The sequence below is a fragment of the Pygocentrus nattereri genome, chromosome 29 (assembly GCF_015220715.1).
Source record: "Pygocentrus nattereri isolate fPygNat1 chromosome 29, fPygNat1.pri, whole genome shotgun sequence".
NCBI classification, from domain to species: Eukaryota; Metazoa; Chordata; class Actinopteri; order Characiformes; family Serrasalmidae; genus Pygocentrus; species Pygocentrus nattereri.
Window position 1 is genome coordinate 2,365,345 of NC_051239.1, and position 27,551 is coordinate 2,392,895.

Here is a 27,551-nt window from a genome sequence, read left to right on the forward strand (position 1 = left end):
CGTTCCAAAGAAGTTGGGACAGGGGCGTGTTTCCCACTGTGTTACATCACCTTTCCTTTAACACTCAATAAGCGTTTGGGAACTGAGGACACTGATTGTTGAAGCTTTGTAGGTGGAATTCTTTCCCATTCCTGCTTGATGTCCAGCTTCAGCTGCTCAGCAGTCCGGGGGTCTCCGCTGTCGTATTTTGAGCTTCATAATGCGCCACACATTTTCAATGGGAGACGGTCTGGACTGCAGGCAGGTCAGTCTAGTACCCGCACTCTTTTACTACGAAGCCACGCTGTTGTAACACGTGCAGAATGTGGCTTGGCATCGTCTTGCTGAAATAAGCAGGACGTCCCTGAAAAAGACGCTGCTTGGATGGCAGCAGATGTTGCTCCAAAACCTGCATGTACCTTTCAGCATTAATGGGGCCTTCACAGATGTGCAGGTTACCCCTGCCATGGGCACTAACACCCCCCCACACCATCAGAGATGCTGGCTTTTGAACTTTGTGCTGATAACAATCCAACAGTCCTTTTCCTCTTTGGTCCGGAGGACACGACGTCCGTGATTTCCAGAAACAGTGTGAAATGTGGACGCGTCAGACCACAGGACACTTTTCCACTCTGCGTCAGTCCATCTCAGATGAGCTCGGCCCAGAGAAGCCGGCGGCGTTTCTGGGTGGTGTTGATATCTGGCTTCGCTTTGCATGGCAGAGTTTTAACCTGCACTTGTAGACGGAGATGCATCAAATTCAAAATGAGTGAATATTTGCAGAAAACAATAAAGTTTATCCGTTTGAACATTAAATATCTCGTCTTTGTAGTGTATTCAGTTGAATATCGGTTGAAAAGGATTTGCAAATCATCGTATTCTGTTTTTATTTATGTTTTACACAACGTCCCAACTTCACTGGAATTGGGGTTGTAAATGAGACGTGTACTTTGAAGTCATTGTATTTATTTTATTTCAATCATAGAAGCTTATGAAGAAATGTTAATAAATATGCACTAGATGAAGTGTTTTCAAGTCAAGTCAGGTCAAGAGGCTGGAGCTTATGGCGATCAATTCAAATGAAACTTTGCATGCTTTCATTTGCATTCCTTTCAAAAAAGGAATCTACCAAAGAAGCTGCTGGTGTCCGAGTCCAGACCTCAGGCGCTCACAGCCACCAGGGGGAGACAAATATACATAAATATAACAGCAACTGCACATTTCTGTTGGGGTCCAGACGACAGGTTTACTCGTTATTAGAGTAATTGTCAGCAATACTAATAATAACTGTGTGAATCTGAACTACATAGCGCTGTCGGAACAAAACCTCGTATCTCCAGAACAGGAGAAGGAAAAAACCAGTCACTGGAACCAGACGTCTTTCCAAGTCATTTTTGGCCATTAATTTTTGTCCATCCTTCATGAAATTTACACACAGTGTAAAGGCCAACATGCATTTCTAAATTATGTCAAAAACTGAAAATCGACTAAATTTGACAGCAATGGTAGATGAGTTATCCTAAATGAATGTGATAGCATCATCATGTCTAGTGGAGTGCAGCTAGATTGGGTGAATCAACATTCAGTCAAATATAAAATGAGGGCTGAACATTTTGGGTAAATGATATGAAACTTATTGTATTTAAGAGGTAAATGTGATTAATTAAGCTCCAAGCCCCTTTTTCTCTGAGGAGAACAGCTGGTCTGTTTATTGGACGAGCGCTGAGTGTAGAGCGCTAGACTGCCCGTATAATAATGAATGATACTGGACAGTCAGGCTTAAAGACTGAGGCGCGCTGCAGTAGCGTTCACTGCCTGCTGCTCATGTTCTCTATATCTTCTCGTTAAACGTCAGCAAAGGAGCTTAATCACCTTGCTGTCCACTGCTTTGTCGTTTGTTCTTCAGATTGATGGAGATGGTGTTGTGTATATATATATATATATAGCACCAAAAAGGGCTCTTCAATTGTTTGACATACCTACTATATATATATATATATATATATACACTGCTCAAAACAATAAAGGGAACACTTAAACAACACAATATAACTCCAAGTAAATCAAACTTCTGTGAAATCAAACTGTCCACTTAGGAAGCAACACTGACCATCAATTTCACAGCTGTTGTTCAAATGGAACAGACAACAGGTGGAAATTATTGGCAATTAGCAAGACACACTCAATAAAGGAGTGGTTCTGCAGGTGGGGACCTCAGTACCTTTTTGCTTTCTGGCTGATGTTCTGGTCACTTTTGAACGTTGGTGGTCTTTCACACTCGTGGTAGCAGGAGACGGACTCTACAACCCACACAAGTGGCTCAGGTAGTGCAGCTCATCCAGGATGGCACATCAATGCGAGCTGTGGCAAGAAGGTTTGCTGTGTTTGTCAGCGTAGTGTCCAGAGGCTGGAGGCGCTACCAGGAGACAGGCCAGTACACCAGGAGACGTGGAGGAGGCCGTAGGAGGGCAACAACCCAGCAGCAGGACCGCTACCTCCGCCTTTGTGCAAGGAGGAACAGGAGGAGCTGCCAGAGCCCTGCAGAATGACCTCCAGCAGGCCACAAATGTGCATGTGTCTGCACAAACGGTTAGAAACCGACTCCATGAGGATGGTATGAGGGTCCGACGTCCACAGATGGGGGCTGTGCTCACAGCCCAACACCGTGCAGGACGCTTGGCATTTGCCAGAGAACACCAGGATTGGCAAATTGGCCACTGGCGCCCTGTGATCTTCACAGATGAAAGCAGGTTCACACTGAGCACATGTGACAGAGTCTGGAGACGCCGTGGAGAGCGATCTGCTGCCTGCAACATCCTTCAGCATGACCGGTTTGGCAGTGGGTCAGTAATGGTGTGGGGTGGCATTTCTTTGGAGGGCCGCACAGCCCTCCATGTGCTCACCAGTGGTAGCCTGACTGCCATTAGGTACCGAGATGAGCTCCTCAGACCCCTTGTGAGACCATATGCTGGTGTGGTTGGCCCTGGGTTCCTCCTAATGCAGGACAATGCTAGACCTCATGTGGCTGGAGTGTGTCAGCAGTTCCTGCAAGATGAAGGTATTGAAGCTATGGACCGGCCCGCCCGTTCCCCAGACCTGAATCCGATTGAGCACATCTGGGACATCATGTCTCGCTCCATCCACCAACACCACGTTGCACCACAGACTGTCCAGGAGTTGGCGGATGCTTTAGTCCAGGTCTGGGAGGAGATCCCTCAGGAGACCATCCGCCACCTCATCAGGAGCTGCCCAGGCGTTGTAGGGAGGTCATACAGGCACGTGGAGGCCACACACAATACTGAGCCTCATTTTGACTTGTTTTAAGGTCATTACATCAAAGTTGGATCAGCCTGTCGTGTGTTTTTCCACTTTAATTCTGTGTGTGACTCCAAATCCAGGCCTCCACTGGTTAATAAATTTGATCTCCATTGATGATGTTTGTGTGATTTTGTTGTCAGCACATTCAACTTTGTACAGAACAAAGAATTCAATGAGAAAATTTCATTTATTCAGATCTAGGATGTGTTATTAAAGTGTTCCCTTTATTTTTTGGAGCTGTGTGTGTGTGTGTGTGTGTGTGTGTGTGTGTGTGTGTGTGTGTGTATATGTATGTGTGTGTGTGTATATATATGTATGTATGTATGTGTATATATATATATATATATATATATATATATATATATATATATATAAAAAATTGGGAATTAAAAAAAAAAAAACATTTTCTTTAATTTTGTGTCATGCGCCTGCCCCCATGTGCCCCGTCAGTAATGGCTCAGAGAGCTGGCAGAGCCTGAGCTCCTGGGACGGACGCGAGGCACGAGAGTGACGGCGGGAGGAGAAGGACAAGGACATTGGTGCCGGCTACTGGGCCACCACCAGGGTCCCGCCCCCTGTTACGCAGCAAGGCTGCTATGTTGGACCCAGGCGGCTGAGCTGCCAGCCTGGGGGCGGTAACGGGGAGGTGGAGCGGTGAGCTCTCGTTCCCTCTCAGCTCTGGTGCTCCTTAATGAGAGCCAGCTGATTCTCATCTGGCCGGCAGTGTGAGCTCCTTTCAAAAGAGCAAGAGGGAGCAGTAGAAGTAGAAGTAGAAGTAGCCAGAATGACTCTTTTAGTACTTTTACTTTATACTTAAGTACATTTGAAGGGAAATACTTTAGTACTTTTACTCAAGTGGAGGTCTAAAGGGAGGAACTTCTACTTTTACTGGAGGAATATTTTACCCTGGGGGTCTCGACTTTAACTCCAGGACAGGGTTTGTGTTCTTCGTCCACCTCTGATAGAATGAATACTGATATAGAGAGAGTAGGGCTAGGAGTCACTTTATGGGCCACTCTCAGATCACTCTGTCCAAGAGATCACTGCGTATACAAACTGGTCACTTTACCAGGCCACTCTCACAGATGAGCTCCTGTACTGTGTTGATCTGTAGGCGTCTGTTCATAAACATAAACCAGCCCAAACTCATTTACTATAAAATGAAATGGTGTTTGTAGAAATTCAGAAAAAAGCCGCGTCAGTCTCGACTGCATATGTGGACATATTTCTATATTGAGCTCTATTTACACAAAGTTAGGTTAGTTCATCATTTATGTTGAACAGACTCTCCCAAAGTTTTACGCTGCTGCGCTGACGTTGAACCGCGTGCTGCACTGGGTCGGTATGACCAACAGGTCAAAACCAGCTCTAAACAAAGTGACCGCTGGGCCCTGATTGGTGCTCTGGATTTGCGCTTCTTTCGTTTTGACATGTGACGTTTTTATACACACAGAAACCAAAAGGAACGACAGATTTCTCAGAATGTAGGAGGAAAAAGTCGGATATTAGACTCTGAAATGTAGTGGAGTGAAAGGAGAAAGTCGCCCAGAACGGAGAAACTTCAGTACAGATACACCAAAAATACTAAAGTACAGAAACCAATTACATTTACTCAGTTACTCAGATACTCAGTTACTCAGATACTCAGTTACTGTCCACCACTGCAAACTGGTTATTGAAATATTTCTCTTAGGCATTTGAAATCTTGCCAGAAATTCACTTTGCAATATTTCTAGGGCATCTACACTTTTAGCTGGGACTACAATCTGTTACGACAGCAGTCCCATTTCCATACAACATATTGCTGAGCTCTAACACAGATTTGCCTTTGTAAACAAACTGATTTTGGGAGGTTCACTCCTGGGATGAAATAAACGGGCCAAGCCTAAAAAATCTGATGCTCTTAACAAACAGCTGCTGTAAGCTGATGTGCAGACAGTCTTCTACAGAAAGAAGCGTCCGTGTTGATCCACTCAGCACTGGAGGCTCCAGTTGGAGTTTAATGTGAGACCAAATGTTCACTATAGGCTTTAAATCTGGACTCTGACCAGACAAAGCCATCAGTGTCCGTCTACACTCTGTGTGAAACTGACTGACGGACACTCAGGACATCACTCAGGACATCACTGACCGCCACGCCGGAAACCCTTCATTCTTCATTCAGTCCACGTTTTCCAGCTGTTGAAGCTGCTGCAGCAGGTTTGGAAAGCAGTGATGAAGATAACGGAGCGTTTAGATATGAGACACATGAAGATGGTGTTCTATGAAGAACCTTTAGAGGAGAGTTTAAGGAGAGATGGACAGAGCGAGAAAATGCCCTCAGACCTCAGAGCGTTACCTGTGACTTTTATATAATAACTATTCATAAATCATTGATCACATATCAACACAACTGAGTTCATGTCTAGAGTATTTTACTTCATTTTGTATTTTAAAAGCTGTTTCAGAGTAAAATGCATTGCAGTTTAAACCAACTGGATTTGACTAACAGAAGAAAAAACCATCTAAATATTAAATTATGAGTGTCAGTCAATACAAAGCACTGCAGCTCCCCGGTGCGCAGGACTGTCTGTCTGGTGGAGAGACGCAGAGGCAGCACCAGCACACATGAGTGTCATATTTATTCAGTGTAAAATAAAACATGAAACAAAGCTGTTATGACTTTCCAGTTACGCCTCCCTGCCTGCGGAAATCTCTGCTGTGCAGCTCAGCGTCCAAAGGGAAGCAGGTAGAGAATCAGCTGACTGGACTCCTAATCTCAGCTCAGTGAGCAATGTCTCTTCATTTCAGTGACTTGTTTTAGAATAATAAGCATTTTCCAAAATATTATGACTTTTTTCTCAAAATATTGTGACTTTATTCTCCAAATATTCCAAATATTATGCATTTCTTCTCACTAAATATTATGACTTTATTCTCTATATATTTTATTTTCGAAGTCTACCATTTTTATTTTTATTAACAGTGGCCCTAAAACTCTGTCATACAAATGTATTTGTTATTTATTCATTGATGTGTTTAACTGCCATTCCTCTTATTGTACCCATTATTTTGCACAAAGGTTCTGAAGAAAATGTACATTCCTTCACATCTGAGCTCTGAGCTCCACCTCCTCCACAGCTCCGAGCACTAAAGAAGAAATGAGGAACCAAAACAACTTGGAACATAAGAACCCCCTGGAAGACGAGTGCGCGCGGTAAGACCGTTAGATCTGATATTTATTATATCTGGAACGTTTCATATCAGATGTGGTTCTGATCTGGACCTGCGGGGCTCCGAGGAGAACTCACCGGTACAGTTGGGTTCATATTCCAGATGCGATGCACCTTCGCGCCTCTGACGTCAGCAGCGCTAAGACTTCCTCTGACTGCGCTCTTTCTTTTCACTGCAGTGGCTTTTTGAAAGAAATTGTCAACACATTACCGCAAACGGAGCCGCGCATTAAGCGGATCTTTACCTACAAAAGTAAGGGACCGTCGTCAAAATGCGAGTCCTTACGTCTGAACGTCAAAATCTCAATAGCGTCTACACTCAGCCAATCACACGGCTGCAACTCACTGCATTTAGGCCTGTAGAGGTGGTCAAGACGACTTGCTGAAGTGCAGACCGAGCATCAGAACGGAGAAGAAAGGGGATTTAAGGGGCTTTGAACGTGGCGTGGTTGTTGGTGCCAGACGGGCTGGTCTGAGTATTTCAGAAACTGCTGATCTACTGGGATTTTCACGCTCAACCATCTCTAGGGTTTACAGAGAACGGTCAGAAAAAGAGGAAATATCCAGTGAGCGGTCAGTTGTGTGGACGAAAATGCCTTGTTGATGAGAGAGGTCAGAGGAGAATGGGCAGACTGGTTCCAGATGATAGAAAGGCAACAGGAGCTCAAATAACCAACCAGAATCTCTGAGGAACGTTTCCAACACCTTGTTGAAAGTGTGGCATGAAGAATTAAAGCAGTTCTGAAGGCAAAAGGGGTCCAGCCTTTTACTAGCAAGGTGTACCTAATAAAGTGGCCGGTGAGTGTATCGTGTAAGACCAGCTGAAACCTGAAAACTTTATTATTGATATTCTACGCACATAAAATAGGAAACTCACTAGTCTCTATCATAGAGCCCAAACTTGTGGAACACAAGGCATTAAAGTCTGTTCTATCATTCGGACCAACTACAGAAACCCGTTTTAACGTTTTACACATTTTTAAAAATCAATAGTCTCTTTACTGTAAGGACTAACATTTTATGACCAAATGCATTACAGCTTGCCCTGTTATTGCAACTTATCACGAGTAGAATCTGAGTGGTGTTAAAGTTAAAGAAACACTGCTTTACTCCGTGGCCTACGATCGTGAAATGCGCTGCAGACCGTCATCCTATTACTGTTAGTACAGCAAGCAGAGATTGAAGAAAGCCTTGTGTCGTGTTTTAACCAATAAAAACTCAATAGCTTCTTTATTATAGGGCTCAAAATTGTACATTTAAATGCATTAAAAAACTGTTGTGTAAAGTTACGTTTAATATTCTACATACATCAAATACCCAAAAAATAAACAAAGAAATAAATCATAATTGAGCAAGTAGAGCTTAAATTAAGTGTCGGGTTGAATTATATACAAATATTCATAGGCTTCTTTACTGAAGGGCTCAAATGTATTAAACAAAATGCATTAAAATGATTTTACTAATAAAACTAACTCCAGCTAACAGAATGCAATTTAGCTGTTGAAGTTTACCAAACATTCAGTAGCTCCTTTACTGTAAGAGTCAATACTGTAAAACCAAATACATTAGAGTGCCCTATTACTGCAACATACTTCAGGAAGCAGAATATTTGAAGAAGGCCTTGTGTTGAATATTAATTTATGGTTTAAAAATTAAAAGTTTAATAACTACATGAATGCATGGCCCAAAACTTTAAAACTAACTATATCCAATGGTGCCCTGTTTTTGCAGCTTGCTACAGCAAGCAGAATTTTAATGATTGGAATGGATTATAATTAAGATTTGATATACAAAACATGCAATGGCGTCTAAATGGTAGAGCCCAAAATTGTAAAAGCATATGTACAAATGAGTGCTTTTTTATTGCTACTAACTACAGCAAGCCAGCTTTGAACAAAGCTGAGTATTTATTTAATTTAAAAAAGTAATTAGTTTTAAACCTAAAAAACTTCAATAGCTTCTTTACTGTAGTGCCAGTAAAACAGTTTAAAACAGAACACATAGCTTATAGTTATTGCAACTTACTACAGCAAGTAAAATTTAAACATAGTCTAGTGTTAAAATACAACAAATTATTTATTAACAAAAAGTTCAATAGCTTTGTTATCGAAGGGACTGGATTGGTCGACCAAATGCAAAGCAGAGTAAACTCAGTACAGCAAGCAGAATTTTTGTTTAATGTGTTTTAATGTTCAGTTCCTTCCTCCTAATTAGAGCTCCTTAACGAGCAGCTCGTTGCTACGTCAGAGTAACGAGCTCCGCCCACTCGCTGCTCAGCCTGCTGTAAGCCCCGCCTTCTGAAATGCAGACTGAGCCGTAAAACTGAGCCAATATCAGGTTCAGCTCAGTTTGGTCAGTTTCTCCAGATCAGTATTAATGTTGTTTTGTTCCAGCCGGTCTGTAAAGCTTCTTACAGCCCGTTTAATTTGGCGAATGGTGTTTGGGTTCATTTCTGGCTGATTCCAGGTTGTTCAGCTGTTCTTCTGTCACAGCTGCCGACTGAAAAGCTGCTCAGTGGAGACGACAGTTTGGGAATTTAGTGATTGGAGTGATACAGTGTTTGTGATGTTCTGGTGAAATAACAGCAGCTAGAGCGCTTCTCTACCAATCAGGTTACGCGGCTGGAACTGACTGTTGTATAAATGAGAATTTCTTGCTTTGAGAAATTCCCCGCCGGTGACTGAGGATGTTCGGAACACGAGTCACGTCTTTTTGTTGTTTCTGCATTCACTTGGTTTTAGCTAGATTAGAGATTTGTGGCAGCCTTGTAACTGCGTAGCTGCTTTTGTATGCTTAAGTGGTTCTCTGCATGGTTCTTCAGATTGATGGAGAATGTGTTGTATATGGTTCTTTTTGAAAAGGGTTCTATACAGCACCAAAAATGTTTTTTTTGTTGTTGTTTCAAGACTGACATCGTAACAGTGGCAGAACCCTTTTATGTGCTGTTTAAAACCATATACACTACAGTCTCTGTCAATCTGAAGAACACTGCCACCATGCAAAGAACCATTTAATCCGTTTTAGCTCCTCTTATTCAGCTCCTCTTATTCAGCTCCTCTTCTTCAGCTCTTTTTCCTCAGCTCCTCTTATTCAGCTCCTCTTATTCAGCTCCTCTTATTCAGCTCCTCTTATTCAGCTCCTCTTCTTCAGCTCTTTTTCCTCAGCTCCTCTTATTCAGCTCCTCTTATTCAGCTCCTCTTTTTTCAGCTCCTCTTATTCAGCTCTTTTTTCAGCTCCTGTTCTTCAGCTCTTTTTCCTCAGCTCTTTTTCCTCAGCTCCTCTTATTCAGCTCCTCTTATTCAGCTCCTCTTATTCAGCTCCTCTTATTCAGCTCTTTTTTCAGTTCCTCTTCTTCAGCTCTTTTTCCTCAGCTCCTCTTATTGAGCCCCTCTTATTCAGCTCCTCTTATTCAGCTCCTCTTATTCAGCTCTTTTTCCTCAGCTCCTCTTATTGAGCCCCTCTTATTCAGCTCTTTTTTCAGCTCCTCTTCTTCAGCTCTTTTTCCTCAGCTCCTCTTATTCAGCTCCTCTTATTCAGCTCCTCTTATTCAGCTCTTTTTTCAGTTCCTCTTCTTCAGCTCTTTTTCCTCAGCTCCTCTTATTGAGCCCCTCTTATTCAGCTCCTCTTATTCAGCTCCTCTTATTCAGCTCTTTTTCCTCAGCTCCTCTTATTCAGCTCCTCTTATTCAGCTCTTTTTTCAGTTCCTCTTCTTCAGCTCTTTTTTCAGTTCCTCTTCTTCAGCTCTTTTTCCTCAGCTCCTCTTATTGAGCCCCTCTTATTTAGCCCCTCTTATTCAGCTCCTCTTATTCAGCTCCTCTTATTCAGCTCCTCTTATTCAGCTCCTCTTCTTCAGCTCTTTTTCCTCAGCTCCTCTTATTGAGCCCCTCTTATTTAGCCCCTCTTATTCAGTTCCTCTTCTTCAGCTCTTCTTTTTTCAGCTCCTCTTATTCAGCTCCTCTTATTCAGCTCCTCTTATTGAGCTCCTCTTATTCAGCTCCTCTTCCTCATGAAAGAAGCTGACTTGTGCTGCCTTTCTGAATGGGACGGCCTTCATCTCAGGAGCCCAAACGCTGCCTAGTCTTATGTAGTGCGCTGCTGCTGTGTGTTGCAACCTTGAGCTGGAAGAATGACATCATCAAGTTATTTGAGGAATTACAATAAAGACCATTTGCCACTTCTCTTTAGCCAAAAACAGGACGGAGCTTTGGTCCACCCCATACAGAGACGACATCCAGAAGAAGGAATATTTTACGGTGGGATATTTCACTGTACAGAGCAATACATTGCAAATGTGTAAATACAGAGTCTCATATTGGTCGAATAAAAGTGCCGTTGAAATGTTTCACGTAATAATTCTTTAATATTTCTCCTAAAGCGTGATGATGGCCAGGCCAGAGTCACCCAGCTGTAAATCAGAGATGAGTGACAACTCTAGGAGCCACCCTATTGACTTTAAAAGGGACCCTGACGATGAAAGGTAAAGCATAAAAGTTCAAACTGGTAACAACTTGTTTCTTTCATAAATACATTTAAGAAGTATTTTAACACAATGCTTATAGAGTAAATTTGTATGTGGTCCTGTGACTGGTGCATACGTACACTCATCGGCCACTTTATTAGGTACACCTGTTGTGTTGTTTGTTAATACAAATAGCTAATCAGCCAATCACACGGCTGCAACTCAATGCATTTAGGCATGTAACCAACCAAAATATCTGAGGAATGTTTCCAACGTCTTGTTGAAAGTCTGCCACAAAGAGTTAAGGTAGTTCTGAAGGCAAAAGGAGGTCCAGCCTTTTACTAGCACCTAATAAAGTGAGTGTATATACAGTGTCGTCTATGCGGCAGGCAGTTCAACATTTCTGTCGTTATGCATGATGATGCATCTGAGCTGAGATGAACTGTTTCTGGGTATTTATTTCTGAGTAATAAATGGGTTCTAGCTATGGATCGGCTTAATAAATGTTATGTCAGCTGGATGTTATCTAATAGTTTATTTTATTTTTTAGTGTGATGTCTGGGATGATGTCATCTACACATCTATACAGCTGTATACCTGTGGTTAACAACCCACCTCAAGAAGACCCTCAAGAACACAGGCCAAGCCCTCGCTACGCTGAGGCTGGAGACGTGGCCTGTGATCTGTGTGAAGGAAGGAAGTTAAAAGCTTTGAAGTCCTGCATGACCTGCCTTGCCTCCTTTTGTGACAGTCATGTCAGAGATCACTACACCATAGAGGCACTGCAGAGACACCTACTGGTGGAGGTCACCAGAAACCTCAGTGTACTTCAGGAGAACGCTCAGCTGAAGAAAATGATCAAGGAGGAAAGGTCAGAGAAGACGGCCCTGAGGGATGAGAACCAAGCCCTGAGGAAAGAGGTCGCTATGCTGAGGCAGACGATCTGTGAGCTGAGGCTTCCTGACTTCCTGACACCTGCAGCAGGTGGGTGAGACGAAGCATCATTCCATCTGTTAGGTTCCACACCTGAGCGCAGCTGCAGCACAGAATGTGCAGATTATCACGCAAACTGCACAAAGCTTCACCCACTAAACACACGACGCTGAGGTGCAGAATGTAAAAGCAGAAAACACTGCAAACAGGCACTTCAACCGGTAGCAAGCAACGCCAAGCCCGCTGCAAACAGGGCCAGTAGATGCACTGCAAAAAATGGTTTATTGGCAAGTAAAATGTAGTCGAAACATCTAATATATCTCATTTTTACTTGTTTTAAGTCATTTTATTAGGTAAAACTGACAGATAATGTTGCTTGTTGTAAACAATGTTCATAAAACCAGCGAAATCATCTTCCAGTACAGTGAGATCATTTTCAGTCATTCCTTTAGCATTCTTCACCATACAGGAAATCAACATTATAATCTTTCCAAATGGCGTTCAAACTATGTATGCATGGTTAAACTACAACCCCATTTACAAAAAGTTGGGACGCTGTGCAGAATGTAAATAAAAATAGAATACAATGATGTGCAAATCATGAAAAACATATTTTAAAGGAAAACACTACAAAGACAACAGATCAGATGTTGAAACTGAGAAATTTGATTGTTTTTTGAAAAATATTTGCACATTTTGAATTTTATGGCAGCAACATGTTCCAAAAAAGTTGGGACGGGTTCTGTTCACCGCTGAGTCCATCACCTCTTCTTTAACAGCTCTGTCACTGTTTGGGAACTGAGGAGACGCTGCTGCAGCTCTGACAGTGAAATGTTTTCTGTTCTTGTCTGATTCAGGATTTCAGCTGATCGTCAGTTTCAGGAGCTCATTTGTCGTATTTTTCATTTCATAATGAGCCAAATGTTCTCAGTGGTGACCGGTCTGGACGGCAGGCAGGTCAGTTTAGCACCTGGACTCTTTTAATATGGAGCACTGCTGCTGTAATACAGTCAGAATGTGGTTTGACGTCGTCCTGCTGAAATAAACAAGGCCTTCCCTGAAAAAGACGTCGCCTGGACGGCAGCAGATGTTGATAAAACATGTTTATATCATTCAGCTTTAATGGAGCCTTCACAGATGAGCAGGTCACCCAGGCCATGAGCACTAATGCCCCCTAAACCATCATGAATACTGGCTTTAGAACTGAGCACTGATAGCAAGCTGAGTGGTCTTCAGCCTGGAGGACACAGTGTCCATGATGTCCATGATTTGAAAAAGAATTTCAAATGTTGATTCGTCGGACCGCCGGACACTTTTCCACTTCCCCTCAATCCATTTTAAATGAGCATAAAACAGCGTCTCAGTCATCAGGCAGTGAATTCAGAACAGTTTAATGTAGGAACTTTCTGTGAGGAGCTTTTAGAGGGGGACATCTGGTTCCTATCACCACCACAGTGAACAGAGCGTTTCACACCAAACCCCTCTGAATGATTTTGTTGACGTCAACCATTTAACTGTGCAGAAAATTTGAAAAATCGATGGAGAAAGGAACTGCTCCTTGAAAGGAACTGATCATGCAACTGTAGGCTAGTCATAAGACATCATTAAAAAAGACCAACAAAGCTAAAACACTGTTTACTCTCTTTACTTGAGATTAAAATAACCCTTTCTCTAATAGTGGCTTCAACGATGAAGGACTTTCAGGTGTCAGTAAGGTACACAGATGCTGTGAGGAGGTGTGGCCTACAAGGACAGTACCTGTTACAGACCAACTTTGACAGCCTCATTCTGAAAGAGCCAAAGACGGGAGAAGTGCTTTATACCTGGCCATATCACTCCCTCAGGAGCTATGGGCGGGACAAGGTACGACTCCTCTGCTTCAGAAGGGATCATTCAAGCACATTTTTCCTGACTTTGTTTACTTTTATTCTTTTTTTGACATTCATTTTTTGCAGCGAAGGCTTACATACCCAACATGTAACAGAATTTTATACCTCATCCAGTTAGTGGTATGGGTATGGTGGGAGAGATTAACATGCTCTCTATAATGACACTTTATCTATAATGTCACACTGCTGCAAACAAAAATGTTCCAAACCTCGAAGGTTTTTCTGTACATACATTTTTCCCCGGGATCCTCTAAATTATGAGGTCAGTAAAAAAAATAAATTATGATTAGTACTACATGCAATCTAACTGTAACGTGGGGCAGCGATGATGCAGCCTTTTAGAGGCCCGAAAATTATTTATACATTTATTTTTATACATAACATAAACCACAAAAGTCTGTTAGAGATACTGAACACTATTAGATTAACTCCACACGTTCCAGTGCTGAGGTATAAAAACATTGACCTTGTGTCTCCAGTGTAAAGATACTAATGATGCACTTTAGACACTAAACCTGTCTCGCTTGGTCGATGTCATCCTGGGGTAATAGTGGGGTCAAGGGGAAAACTTCAACTTTGGTGCATTTCCTCTGTGTTTTTCCAACATTTTCCACAGTTATTCTTTTAAACAGTTCTATAAGCTGCCAATCTTCTATGTTTTTGTGCTTGTTAAAACAGACAATGTTCTCCTTTGAGGCTGGGAGAAGGTGCGACTCTGGGCAGGGAGTCTTTGAGTTTGACACTAACCAAGGCAACACCATCTACCAGTATGTGGAGTCTGCCATCAACCAAGTATTGAAGGCCCAAACACAGCGGAGCCAGCCAAGAAAACACAAACACGTTTATGAGCAGATCGATGAATCTGGCATCACATCCACATTCTCACATCACCCCGGAAGACATCCAGCTGCACACCATGAAGACTCTGCCGTTAGACCTAGTGCACCCACATCACTCTACAGCGATCCAGAGGAGGTCAGCGGTACTTCTCAGCAGATACTGGGCACTGTGAATGACCCAAGTGGGCATGAATACCCGTATAGTGCATACGAGGATGACTATGTGTTTGCTAAATCTCCCACGAGGACCTGGAACCTCGTACAGGAGCTTGGGAACGATGAAGATGAGGACTGTACACTGTTCAATGATGTGACAGTGAAGATGAGAACTAATATGATATGATACAATATGATCGAGTCTTTCATCTACACGGGTTAATGACCACCTGACTTGGACTCGACGAGTAGACTTTGGTGCAAAACCTTGTAAACGCTTTTCTTAATTTAAATGTACATGGAGCTTTTATTATATAAATACAGTTGTATGTTAGATCATTTCTGTTGCTCCATTTATCATGAAATGATTACACCCAGCCACAGTGCCTTTGTTGGAACTGTATGAAGCCTGTGCTTCTTTCTACTTCACCAAGAGAACATTTTACTCTGTATGCCTCAGAATTCCCCAACTGTCTTTGCAAATAAACCACATTTTCCAGAGAAAGTGTGATCTAACCCCACCACTAGGCTATAGATCATGTATTGTAGGCCCAGCCAGGGTTGGCAGGGATAGCTACTGGAAAATTAGGAGTGCGCTGTTTTGCAGCTACTTTTTGAAGAGCACTATGTTTCGCTACTTTCAAAGCACGACTGTTAGAATGTTTGCGACACAACAAACAAGCCCAGCTGACTGTGTGAACAACACACTCCATTTAATCATAAGCCAGAAAGAAACACAGTTGAAAATCTGCAAATGTACAAGAAGACCACCAAAAAGTGTAACCAACAATCAAACTCACGCACCCAAAGGCGTGATGTCCAACTACAATTAAGACTAAAGGCAAAGTCAATCATTCCAGGTTTGTCCTAACAAGAATAACTGAATACATCCATCCATCCATTCTCAACCGCTTATCCGGGTCCAGGTCGCGGGGGCAGCAGCCTAAGCAAAGAGGCCCAGGCCTCCCTCTCCCCCGCCACTTCCTCCAGCTCTTCCGGAGGGATACTGAGGCGTTCCTAAGACAGTCGAGAGATATAATCCCTCCAACGTGTCCTGGGTCTTCCCCGGGGTCTCCTCTCCATCGGAAATGTCTGGAACACCTCCCTAGGGAGGCATCCAGAGGCCATCCTTGCCAGATGCCCCAACCACCTCAACTGGCTTCTCTCAACGTGGAGGAGCAGCGGCTCTACCCCGAGCCTCTCACGAATTGCCGATCTTCTCACCCTATCTCTGAGGGAGAGCCAGGCGACCCTGCGGAGGAAGCTCATTTTGGCTGCTTGTATCCACGATCTCGTTCTTTCGGTCACCACCCAAAGCTCGTGACCATAGGTGAGAGTCAGAGAGTCTAACTAAATACAAACCAAACAATTTGGTGCAAATTATTGTCAACTGTTGACATAAAAACCTGCTTCAATTTAAACATTTTAGCAAGTCTTTATTACACTTCAGCAACACTTTAGCCTCAGAATCCCCATCAGTGACTCTGGCTCTGTTTGGGATGAATCAGGCCTGAATAATCTCCCCACAGCTGCAGAGCTGTTGCGGCTCCACAGCAGAACTAGAGTTCTAGGTAAAATCACATAATAATCCTCCTTTACTGTGAAATCGCTATAAAACACAGTTAACGACCCCTGTGGTTCAGATTTTGATCAGATTGACTGAAGCTTGTAGTGAAACTTATCGCTATACAAAAATCTGTAGGCACTACAGCTACTAGCTACTAAAAAATGTAGTTAACCTCAAAAAGTAGTGCACTACTCAGCTGCTCCCTTATCCCATATAACATACAACCCCAATTCCAATGAAGTTGGGACGTTGTGTAAACGTTGTGAGAACAACTGCGTGAGCAGATGGTCCAACAGTTTAAGAACAACGTTTCTCAACGTGCAACTGCAGGAATTTAGGGGTTTCATCATCTACAGTCCATAATATCATCAGAAGATTCAGAGAATCTGGAGAAATCTCTGCAAGAAAGCAGCAAGGCAGAAAACCAACACTGAATGCCCGTGACCTTCGATCCCTCAGGCGACACTGCATTAAAAACCCACATCATTCTGTAACGGATATTCCCACATGGGCTCAGGAACACTTCGGAAAACCACTGTCAGTGAACTCAGTTCGTCGCTCCGTCTACAAGTGCAAGTTAAGACTCTGCCATGCAAAGCGAAGCCAAATATCAACAACACCCAGAAACGCCGCCGGCTTCTCTGGGCCGAGCTCATCTGAGATGGACTGACGCAGAGTGGAAAAGTATCCTGTGGTCTGACGCGTCCACATTTCACACTGTTTCCGGAAATCATGGACGTTGTGTCCTCCGGGCCAAAGAGGAAAAGGACTGTCTGGATTATCAGTGCAAAGTTCAAAAGCCAGCATCTCTGATGGTGGGGGGGGGCGTGTTAGTGCCCATGGCAGGGGTAACCTGCACATCTGTGAAAGAAAGGCAGGCCTGAACACTTAGCAGTAACGGGGAGGTGGAGCGGTGAGCTCTCGTTCCCTCTCGGCTCTGGTGCTCCTTAATGAGAGCCAGCTGATTCTCATCTGGCCGGCAGTGTGAGCGCCTTTCAAAAGAGCTGAGAGGGAACAGAGCGAGCAGCAGGAGAAGACAGAAGGGCTGAGAAGCTGAAGAGACTGAAAAGTGTCTAGCGTAGCTTTAGTGTTTGTTTATGTTTATTTGGAGAATAAAGTAATGGCTGCTGCAGCTTGGAGTCCTGCCTCCAGTGCCCTCCTGGAGCCCGGGGTAGCACAGGCTGTGCTACAAAGTTGTTATTCATTGCTCAGCAGCATTAATGCTGAAGGAAGGCCCAACAATCAGTTCTTGTGGTTTGAACAGTTGCAAATCGTGTTTTACGGCATTCCCTAAGGACCAGAAGCCTGCACTTCTTACAACAGGATCCAATTGTATGAAAACTGACTTTGGTCTTTCACGATGGTGAGGTCCTGGGGGGCGAAGAGGTTTAGAGTATAAAGCTCTGGTTCCAAAAACTGTTCTTTAGACTGGATTTGAAGCAGATGTACAGAGCACTCTGTTTTTAATGGAGCAATCATTAATTCTGCAAACCCTGGTCTCCTGAGTCTCGTCCATGGCAAAGACTTGTATCAATAGAACCACATGCAACATGCTCTCCATCGACCTGAAGAACCGTTTCACCATCGTTACATGGCAAATGGTTTGGCGTGTTCATGTTTCTACATAGAACCATTGGGCCTCGTTCTCCAGTGTCTTCCCAAGCTTTATCTTAAATGTTTTGTTGAGAAAGCTCCTAAGAAAAGTCTCCATCAAGTTCATGTGTTCTTAAAGAGCATAACTGCTCTTGAGTGTGTGTGTGTGTGTGTGTGTGTGTGTGAGTGTGGATTCTGTTCTCCCCTAAGAACAAACCCCAGATAAGAGAACACTGGTGAGTGTCAGAGTCGTCATCAGAACTGTGTAAGTGGGTTGAAGACAAAATAACTTCTTAAGGATGGTTGGAGAAGGAGGCCCAATGCCTTTGCTACAGAATCCCTGAAGAACCGTCTCGTGTGTAGGCTTTCCAGTAGTCGGGAGTGAAACGTTAAATTCCAGTCTGCTGGTTGGAGTGCTAGGTGTGCAGAAGGAACTCCTACAAAGCTCGTGATAACACTGTTCGTAGTGTTTAAACTCCAGCTGCCCTTGTTCTTTCCTAATGTCCCACAGCGTACAGTCAGTTTCTGATTCTTTTTCTCTGTCTTCTTTAAAATGTTACTGCCTCAGAGACTAAATTGTCTTGGAGACTTCCTGAAAGACAAATATGTTAACCTGCCAGTCTTCACACTGTTGTATTGTGCATGGAACCTGACTTACCGTTAGGAAATGACTCTGATTAGACCTCAAAGTTGAAATGCAGGCAGTTTTACTGCGGGCGCTCTGACATGCTCTGACATGCATACCAAAGCAGGAACAGCGCTGAAGTAACTCCAGATTTAACATAACTTCCACACCAAAAGATCAAAGGAAAATGAGGAATCAAACAAATGGATACACAGCGTTAAACAGTGACCGACTCTCCATTACAGACTCCTGTTGTTCTGTGCTGAAGTATCAGCTGTGAGGATGAATCTGATCTGCTGTCCTCAGAGGTGGACGAAGTACACAAACCATGTACTGGGGTTAAAGTAGACACCCAAGGGAAAATATCACTCCAGTAAAAGTAGAAGTAGCCAGAATTACTCTCTTAGTACTTTTACTTTATACTTAAGTACATTTGAAGGTAAATGCTTTAGCACTTTTACTCAAGTGGAGGTCTAAAGGGAGGAACCTCTACTTTTACTGGAGGAATATTTTACCCTGGGGGTAAACATACTGGTCATTTTAAGGCCACTCTCAGATCACTCTGTCCAAGAGATCACTGCGTATACATACTGGTCATACAAGGCCACTCTCAGAACGTTAGACATGAGATTTTATAATCTCTGTTCATGTGGAGTAGAAACAGGAGGTTCCACACCCAAGACTACAGGTTTGAACACGACCTCCTGCTCGACATACAAAAAACAGCCAAACAGAAAGGAAAGTCCCTGCAGAATACCTACGACGTCCCTTACAGGGAAGCATCTCCAACACTGTGGAAAACATTCTTATTATATACAGTAAACCGTGAGTAAACTGCATGCTTCATCATATAGTGGTCTATACAGCGTGTCTCTGCTTTTCAAAGCCCTAAAGCAGCACCAGGGTCTTCGTATCGGTGATAAGAGTGGTGGACAGTACTGAAATCTGTTTAAGGATGATTGAGATGAGACAGCGTTATCCATTTTAACTGCAGAAATTCCTTACAATATAAACATTTTATGATAGATAGATAGACAGATAGATAGACAGATAGAGATAGATAGACAGATAGAGATAGATAGATAGATAGACAGATAGATAGAGATAGATAGACAGATAGATTTGAGCGTCTATCAGAAGTGCAAATAGTAGCAATAGTGCAAAACAGACAGTGCAGATGTGCAACAACAGGCAAAAATATAACGCAACTATGAAATATGCAAACTAGGGTATATTTACATTTTTGTTGTTTCTTAGTTTTTGACTGTTTGGAAATTACATTGTGTGTAAATTTCATGATGAATGGACCAAAACAAGCAGCCCACAGTGACGTCTGGTTCCATTGACTTCCATTAAAAGTAAAGTCGCTTTTTTCCTTCTACTGTAAAGTTACTGTTTTGGAGATACAAGGTTTTCTTTGACAGCATCAATATTAGTAACATATTTAGGATTATATAAATGTATGTCTGAGTAAACCTAACATTAAAGATACTAATTCTGTTGTAGGAATTATTTCCGAAAATAAAATATCATATTTATATTGTTGTGCCGGCTAGTTCTTTGTATATTTTCAGTACAAATGATTCACTAGCATGTGGAAATGACCCAAGGCTTGGCCAGTGACAAGTGAACTGGCATTACTAACTGAGGAGATAGGAAACGTGTGACGTTGATAAATGAAATGACTGATGAAAGAGCGAAAAAGTCAGTTTCGATGAAGTTTATCCACTGTTTCAGATCATTTGTCCTGCATTGTTTACTGCATGCAGGTAAGTTATTGCTCATTATAGACACTGGACAGAGCTTTGGCCTGTCACATGTAGCAGCGAAATCCCTTAAGGGGAAATTGAGGGTTGCAAATTACAATAAATTCAAAGCCGGATTAAACTGCAAGGAATCCTGTAATAACTCAAATATTTCTCCTAAAGCACAACGCTGGACCGGCCAGGGTCACCCAGCTGTGAGCGGGTAGAGAAGTGACGGGTTAAGTTTAAGGGAATGGCACCCGTGAACAATGAAAGGTAGGAACAGAGAAAAACACGTTGTATTTTTTTTATAATGTAAATTTATTGGATGATCTCTAAGGAGAAGAGGTCAAGCATAGATGGTCATTCTTAAAACAGTCATTTCTAACACCGAGAACATGCAGGATCCTGAGAAAACCCAGCAGTGATGATAACAGACTGGCTGACCAGCCACTTTATTTCTTTCACTTCACATAAACATCATTGTGTTTTCTGTTGCCCAGGTCAGGTTTGTCCAGCGATAAGTCAGTGCATAGCGATGACTCCATGGAGAAACATATCAACTTTAAAGAAAGGTAAAGCTGAGCGCTCTTAATGACTCACATTCATCATTCTCATAAATTTACATACATTACAATCGACATTGAACACAAAACCATATAACCACAAGGCCATGTGATTGTCTGAGAATAAAGCCACTCTAATGTGGCCTTATGTTTGTGGATAAAATACTGGGACAGCTAAACTGCTCCTTTCAGTCCAGTGTTCTTTTAATCACTGTACTGTGATTTGGGGTCTGAACCAACATGAAGACCACCGAACTGTAGAACTGTAGTCCAAATGTTTCCATATGACCAATGTCCAAACCAAGGAGCACAGAACCTCCAGGAGCAATGTCTTAACGCTGACCTCTGATCTGTTTAGTCTCCATGGCGACTTCAGTAAAGACTGAATTTAGTTCAGTATCTATTCCAGAAAATCAGCTCCTCCCTTCATGACCTCATCATTAACTCCAGATCAGAAAACAGCGTCACACAAACATCCTACCTAGTCTAAACCTCCTAAATCCTGTCCTAACTTTAGGATGGACCCCACCAGGGTCCTGACTTCTGTTTAAGGTCCGTTTCTCTGGTTTTGAGGCGGCTGAGTCAGGCAGCGTAGTTCACTACCAGCATAATGAGCTCCGTTTATTCCTACTGTAAAACGCGGCTTTCACTGGGAGATGCTTTTCTCTTCTAACTCTGCGTTTTAAACATCTCAGACGCTGCCGACTCGAACTCCACCGCCCCTCTGATCACCTTCCTGTGTTAATGTTAATGATGAAATATTACAGTGATGGTGGGGAATAATGAGGAGGCGGAGCTGAACAGGTGTGTTTATTAGGAGGAAGAATGTTAGCACGCTCGGCTAAAGCGCTTGGGAAACGGAGACTGAAACTGGGGAGCGACGACGCTCTGATAAACAGCAGGGGGAGCTCTGATAAACAGATTCAGTAACTGGAGATAAGATACAGATCAAAATCTCATCTTCACCTTTCAGATCAAAATAAACAGACAAAAAGGGAGGATGTTTCTTTTAATATGGCCTCTGGATACTAATTCGTGTAGTGGTTGGTCAGTGTGGTGGTTAACACCTCTGCCTTCTACACTGTAGACTGGGGTTCAGTGCCCCGCCTGGGCAAACAAATCAAATCAAATCAAATCAAATTTATTTATATAGCGCTTTTTACAACTGATGTTGTCACAAAGCAGCTTTACAAAAATGGGAATCACAGCACAGAGAATCAGACAAAACACTGAACATAATATACAGAATATACAGAACCCCCGTGAGCGCTGAGGCAAGGAAAAACTCCCTCAGAGCTGGAGGAGGAAGAAACCTCGGGAGGACCAAGACTCACATCTAAAGGGGGGACCATCCTACCACTGGTCAGACAACTTATAAGTTAAACATTGAAAAGTCAATTTTACATCCACGCAGTTCTAATATATTCAGGTGTGTATAATCAACAGTGGAAACAATTAGAGTTCATATAGATTTGGATGTGATCTGTAGTGGAGAAGCTGCGTTCCAGAAACTTCCATCAGTCTGGTCAATCAGGGGGACAGGGGGACTTGAGGGTGGGACATCCATCAGTATTGGGCCGGACCGGTGGACAGTCAGTAACACCCTACACTATACCAATAAGGGTCCTTGGGCAAGACTCCTAACACCACCTTGGCCTACCTGTGTAAAATGATCAAGTTGTAAGTCGCTCTGGATAAGAGCGTCAGCCGAATGCTGTAAATGCAAATGTAAATCAGCATAAAAAAGATGTACGCTTTAATCTCTTAGAATGATATTACTACTACTAGCAATATAAGAAGGAAAAACAAAGAAAAAAAATCAAGTTACTGTTGCTGAACGACGAGTCACGAGTGTAGAACGATGACTCCTCTAGCAACTGCAGCCGACCTCACTGAACAGAAAGAACAAAGCAATCAATAAGCACCATCTTCTCACCTGGAGAAGGATAGAAAAGGATCCCAGCTCACACCCAGTACAGCATCCTTTTAGATTTTTCAATTCTGGAAGAAGGTTTCAAAGCATTTTTGAAGATCTTGGTTTAGTAACAGCAGGTAACCTTCTGTTCTCACACTTTTGAACTCTACAATCTTAACATTGTTTGTTTTGATTTGTTTTACTGTGTCTTACTTCATTGAGATTATCTATGTTTAGTGAATCAATGTACAACCCCATTTCCAAAAAAGTTGGGACACTGTGCAGAATGTTTATAAAAATAGGATGTAGTGATATGCAAATCATGTGAACCATATTTTGAAGGAAAACACTACAAATACAACAAATTAAATGTTGAAATGGAGAAATTTGATTGTCTTTTGAAAAATATCTGCACATTTTGAATTTGATGCTGGCAAATCAAGGCCTTCCCTGAAAAAGACGTCGTCTGGACGGCAGCAGATGTTGATAAAACATGTTTATATCATTCAGCTTTAATGGCGCCTTCACAGATGAGCAGGTCACCCAGGCCATGAGCACTAATGCCCCCCTAAACCATCATGAATACTGGCTTTAGAACTGAGCACTGATAACAAGCTGAGTGGTCTTCAGCCCGGGGGGCACAGTGTCCATGATTTCCTAAAGAATTTCAAATGTTGATCCGTCGGACCGCCGGACACTTTTCCACTTCCCCTCAGTCCATTTTAAATGAGCTCCGGCCCAGAGAAGGTGGCAGCGTTTCTGGATCCTGTTTATATTTGGGTTCTTCTTTGTGTTTTAGAGTTTAACAGCGTTTGTGGATGCAGTGATGAACTGTGTTCACAGACAGTGGTTTTCAGAAGTGTTTCTGAGCCCATGCAGTGATTTCCACTACAGAATCATGTCTGTTTTTAATGCAGTGCTGCCTGAGGGCCCAAAGATCACGGCCAGCAGATACTGGTGTTCAGCCTCGTCCCTCACAGACAGAGATTTCTCCAGATTCTCTGAGTCTTTAATGATATTCTGCACCGTAGACGATGAAAAGCAGAAGCTCTTTGCTGTTTTATGTTGAGGAACGTTCTTCTTGAGTTGTTGCTCTATTTGATGGTCCAGTCTTTCACAGAGTGGTGACCCCTCCTCCTCTTTACTTCTGACTCCGCCTCTCTGAGATGCTCCTTTATACCCGAACATGTTACTGACCTGCTGCCAATTAACCACCAGGCGTTTTGTAAGCATTACACAACTTTATCAGTCTTTCCCCTGTCCCAACATTTTTGGAAAGTGTTGCTAGCATCAACTTCAAAATGGACAAATTTTTATCAAAAACAATAAAATTTCTCAGTTTCAATGTTTGATTTGTTGTCTTTGAAGTATTTGCCTTTTAATAACATGGTTCACATGATCTGCACATCACTACATTCTACATTCTGCACAGTGTCCCAACTTTTTTGTGGGGTTGTATATTATTTGTGTGTTGGAGCAGCACTGAAAAAAAATCAGGTACTGACTGACATGGCAATTAACAACTGACATCGGTCTCTTTACCTAGACAATGAATGCACTTGAGAACACCAGGAGGTTTACCTGGCTCACATAACTTAAGCTAACCTTAACCCTGAATAATCCCATCCAACGTCGATATGAAGCTATTAACTGTTACTCACTTCTACCATCACAGTGATGTTTGATAGTGCGGTGGATGGTGCAAAATGTATAATATTGCTGACTCTTCCACAGAACAAATAACAGTAATTATACGATTAGTGGTTTGTACGCCTTCATCTCCTGCCATGTGTCTGTTGATGCTGTATTTAATGTAATTACAGATGTCTGGATGAGGTATTGTAATACTTCATCATCTGGAATCAAACATAGCTTATCTGTGATTATGATAGCTCAGATCAAACTGAAGTTTTCTTGATATCTTGATTTGAAGCCCAGCCTCACTTCCCCATCCTTGGGCAGAGTTTTTCATTATCATGCAAGCCATTACAGAGTTGGAAACCCAGGGAAGTAAAAGCATGTATGATTAGACTCCACACCAGCATTGACTGCTCATACACATTATGGTGAAGGAACGTCAACAGCATGGCTGCGAATACGATCGGCAACGTTGCTTCATTACAAATAGTGAAAAATTAAACCAGTGCTATGGATCAGTTTATTATCATATAGACTCAGAATGTCCTTTGTCTTTTAGTCTGCTGTCTGGACTTCTTTCAGCTATAATGACAGTTATATCTGCGAAGACTGACCGGTCACATGAACCTTCACAAGAACACAGGCGGAGCCCTCACCACATTAATGCTGAAGACGTGGCCTGTGATCAGTGTGAAGGAAGGAAGTTAAAAGCTTGCAAGTCCTGCATGACCTGCCTCACCTCCTACTGTGAGACCCACGTCAGAGGTCACTACACAAAGAAGGAACTGCAGGGACACCTGCTGGTGGAAGTGGAGACACCTGTAGCAGGTAAGTCTAGTGTAGGCTATAAATATTATCCTCTGACTGAAGCATTTCTCTTATGAGGGTTCAACTGTCTGGTAACAGATCAATCACACAAGCATTCAACTGATTTTTGACTTATTCCAACATTGATACTTCACTGTAAATGAACATCATAAGGTGCTTAACACTAATGAATACTGCAACAGGTCCTGGCACAGATCACTACCTACACCTTCAGTCTATCCACGGCAAACGAGTGCTACTGGAAGAAGAAAAACCCATTAATCACAGCCCACAAAGATTTGACAAGTACAAGTGCATCCTAACCACCGAAGGCTTCAGCTCCGGACGGCACTACTGGGAGGTGACGGTCAACAGAGAGTTCATTATTGGGGTCACCAGAGAGTCGGCTCGGAGGAAAGGGAGGTTCAGCTTCTCTCCTGCTCGTGGTTACTGGTGTCTCCATCGCTTCAGACAGTCCTTCAAAGCTCTGGAGGAGCCCAGCAGGTGCCTGCCAATCGATGCTGTGCCCCGGGTCATGGGGGTCTGTACTGATGTGGATGAGAAGTGGGTCATTTTTTTTAACTTTGAGACTAAAGAAAACATTTACACTTTCAGTCAGATGGACTTTGTAAATGGAGAGAACATCTGTCCTGTATTCATCACCATGGAGAAATCAGTCTTGAAGAAGAAGACTGCAGGACTATTTGTAAAGGTCCAGCCTGCACCACCAGCTGCCAGCAGAGGGTGAAAGCAGTAAGGTGCCCAGCCTGTGCCACCAGCAGAGGGGAAACTCCAATTCACAGAAGCCCAAGGGCTGATTAGGTCCAACCCGACACACCTTCGGGCTCCTCTACTCAGGACATTACCCAAACATTGGGTGATCACTGATCAGATTATATATGGTTTCCATGTTCTTGGCAGTAGTTCTCAACCTTTCTAGCTGCAGCTCTGTAAATGTCCGGCTGGACATGCTTTAAGACATTTAAAATGTGTCCAGCAGGCACTTAACATTGTATGTCTGATGTCTTGTCTCCACATTGACAGAGTTGGGTCAGTGCTGCTATACCATAGGATTGGCAGCTTTTCAGTGTTGGCACATCGATATGATTTCAATGTCTATAATGTTCTATAACATGACATTTTATTATTGGTATATCAGCTCATTTCAGCACTTGGTTTAACAATTGTGACTGTTAAAACTGGTGTATTAACCTCATTTCACACTTCAACATACTGTTTTAAAAAATAATTTGTATGTAATATGTTATATGTAAACCACCAAAATACATATAAATAATACACACAATATACTGTGACATTAAAGTTTGCCCATTTTCTAAGCCCCTTTTCCTTCAGGGTCGCAGGGGGAGCTGGAGCCTCCCAGCGGTTATAGGCAGGATAGACCCTGCACAGGTCACCAGTCCATCACAGGGCAGACACAGTCACTCACACCCAGGGACAATTTAGCATGTCCAATTGGCCTGACTGCATGTCTTTGGACTGTGGGAGGAAACCAGAGAACCCGGAGGAAACCCACACAGACACGGGGAGAACATGCAGACTCCACACAGAGGACGCCGGTCACCCGGCCAGGGAATCGAACCCAGGCCCTCCTCGCTGTGAGGCGACAGCACCACCTACCGCACCACTGTGCCTTGGAAAGTTTGTTTTCCATCAAACATGTAAATTGTTTTGATAAGTATTTTATTATGTATAAGTATGACTTACATGCTTTAAGATATGTAGTTGGTGAACAGGTACAGGTCAAATCCAAAAAAGACAGAAGACAGAGAAGCACACACATAACAAAGGCAACCAGATCCGAAACAGTCAAAGTCAGAAAATCCAGAAACGAGGTCGAATTCACAAGAAGGCACAACAACAAGCAGGAAACGCTCAGTAGTTCTACTAGGAGAAGCAGGACTTAGCAAAGTAACGAACCTGAAGCCTGGGCTGAAAACTAAACCAAGACTGGTCGCGGGATGAACAGACCACAATTCAGGTGATTGGTGGACTTCGCCAGTCACGTATGTGGAGTTCTTGTGTGAGACGTGTGATTTGGGACGCTTCATTTATCACAATGAACACATCTTCATTGTTAGTAATATTAGAGCCTTATGTAATTATTAGCTACAGCCTAAATACATTGTATTATATGGGTGGTTGGTTAGTGTAGTGGTTAACACCTCTGCCTTCTACGCTGTAGACTGGGGTTCAGTCCCCACCTGGGTAAACACCCTACACTATACCAATAAGAGTCCTTGGGCAAGACTCCTAACACCACCTTCGCCTACTTGTGTAAAAAAAAAA

The 27,551-nt window shown here is 42.8% G+C and overlaps 2 protein-coding genes across 4 annotated transcripts; both read left to right on the top strand.

Moving 5' to 3' along the window:
* The first annotated feature begins 6,525 nt into the window (after positions 1 to 6,525).
* On the top strand, positions 6,526 to 15,296 carry LOC108412130. The gene is made up of 6 exons (XM_017684036.2): positions 6,526 to 6,589; positions 10,695 to 10,762; positions 10,885 to 10,986; positions 11,519 to 11,952; positions 13,580 to 13,764; positions 14,469 to 15,296. Exons 3-6 carry the CDS (start codon positions 10,889 to 10,891, stop codon positions 14,970 to 14,972), a joined length of 1,221 nt encoding a protein of 406 aa, XP_017539525.1. The 5' UTR covers positions 6,526 to 6,589; positions 10,695 to 10,762; positions 10,885 to 10,888; the 3' UTR covers positions 14,973 to 15,296.
* Positions 15,297 to 19,056: 3,760 nt separating this feature from the next.
* On the top strand, positions 19,057 to 26,720 carry LOC108412131 (nuclear factor 7, ovary-like). Of its 3 annotated transcripts, none has more exons than XM_017684038.2 (5): positions 19,057 to 19,395; positions 20,499 to 20,591; positions 20,819 to 20,890; positions 24,994 to 25,262; positions 25,445 to 26,720. In XM_017684038.2, exons 2-5 carry the CDS (start codon positions 20,569 to 20,571, stop codon positions 25,987 to 25,989), a joined length of 909 nt encoding a protein of 302 aa, XP_017539527.2. In that variant the 5' UTR covers positions 19,057 to 19,395; positions 20,499 to 20,568; the 3' UTR covers positions 25,990 to 26,720. The 3 variants fall into 3 exon arrangements, with proteins under 3 accessions (XP_017539527.2, XP_017539529.2, XP_017539526.2); XM_017684040.2 differs by having other exon boundaries at positions 25,017 to 25,262; XM_017684037.2 differs by lacking the exons at positions 19,057 to 19,395; positions 20,499 to 20,591; positions 20,819 to 20,890 and having other exon boundaries at positions 24,169 to 25,262.
* The last annotated feature ends 831 nt before the right edge of the window (positions 26,721 to 27,551 follow it).

Bases quoted from the DNA above. Each gene is read 5' to 3' on its own strand.
- LOC108412130 (XM_017684036.2), top strand. From the start codon at position 10,889: ATGATGGCCAGGCCAGAGTCACCCAGCTGTAAATCAGAGATGAGTGAC. The intron at 11,953-13,579 runs GTGGGTGAGACG...TTTCTCTAATAG, and splicing joins CTTCCTGACACCTGCAGCAG to TGGCTTCAACGATGAAGGAC. The intron at 13,765-14,468 runs GTACGACTCCTC...TTGTTAAAACAG, and splicing joins GGAGCTATGGGCGGGACAAG to ACAATGTTCTCCTTTGAGGC.
- LOC108412131 (XM_017684037.2), top strand. From the start codon at position 24,860: ATGGTGAAGGAACGTCAACAGCATGGCTGCGAATACGATCGGCAACGT. The intron at 25,263-25,444 runs GTAAGTCTAGTG...ATACTGCAACAG, and splicing joins AGTGGAGACACCTGTAGCAG to GTCCTGGCACAGATCACTAC.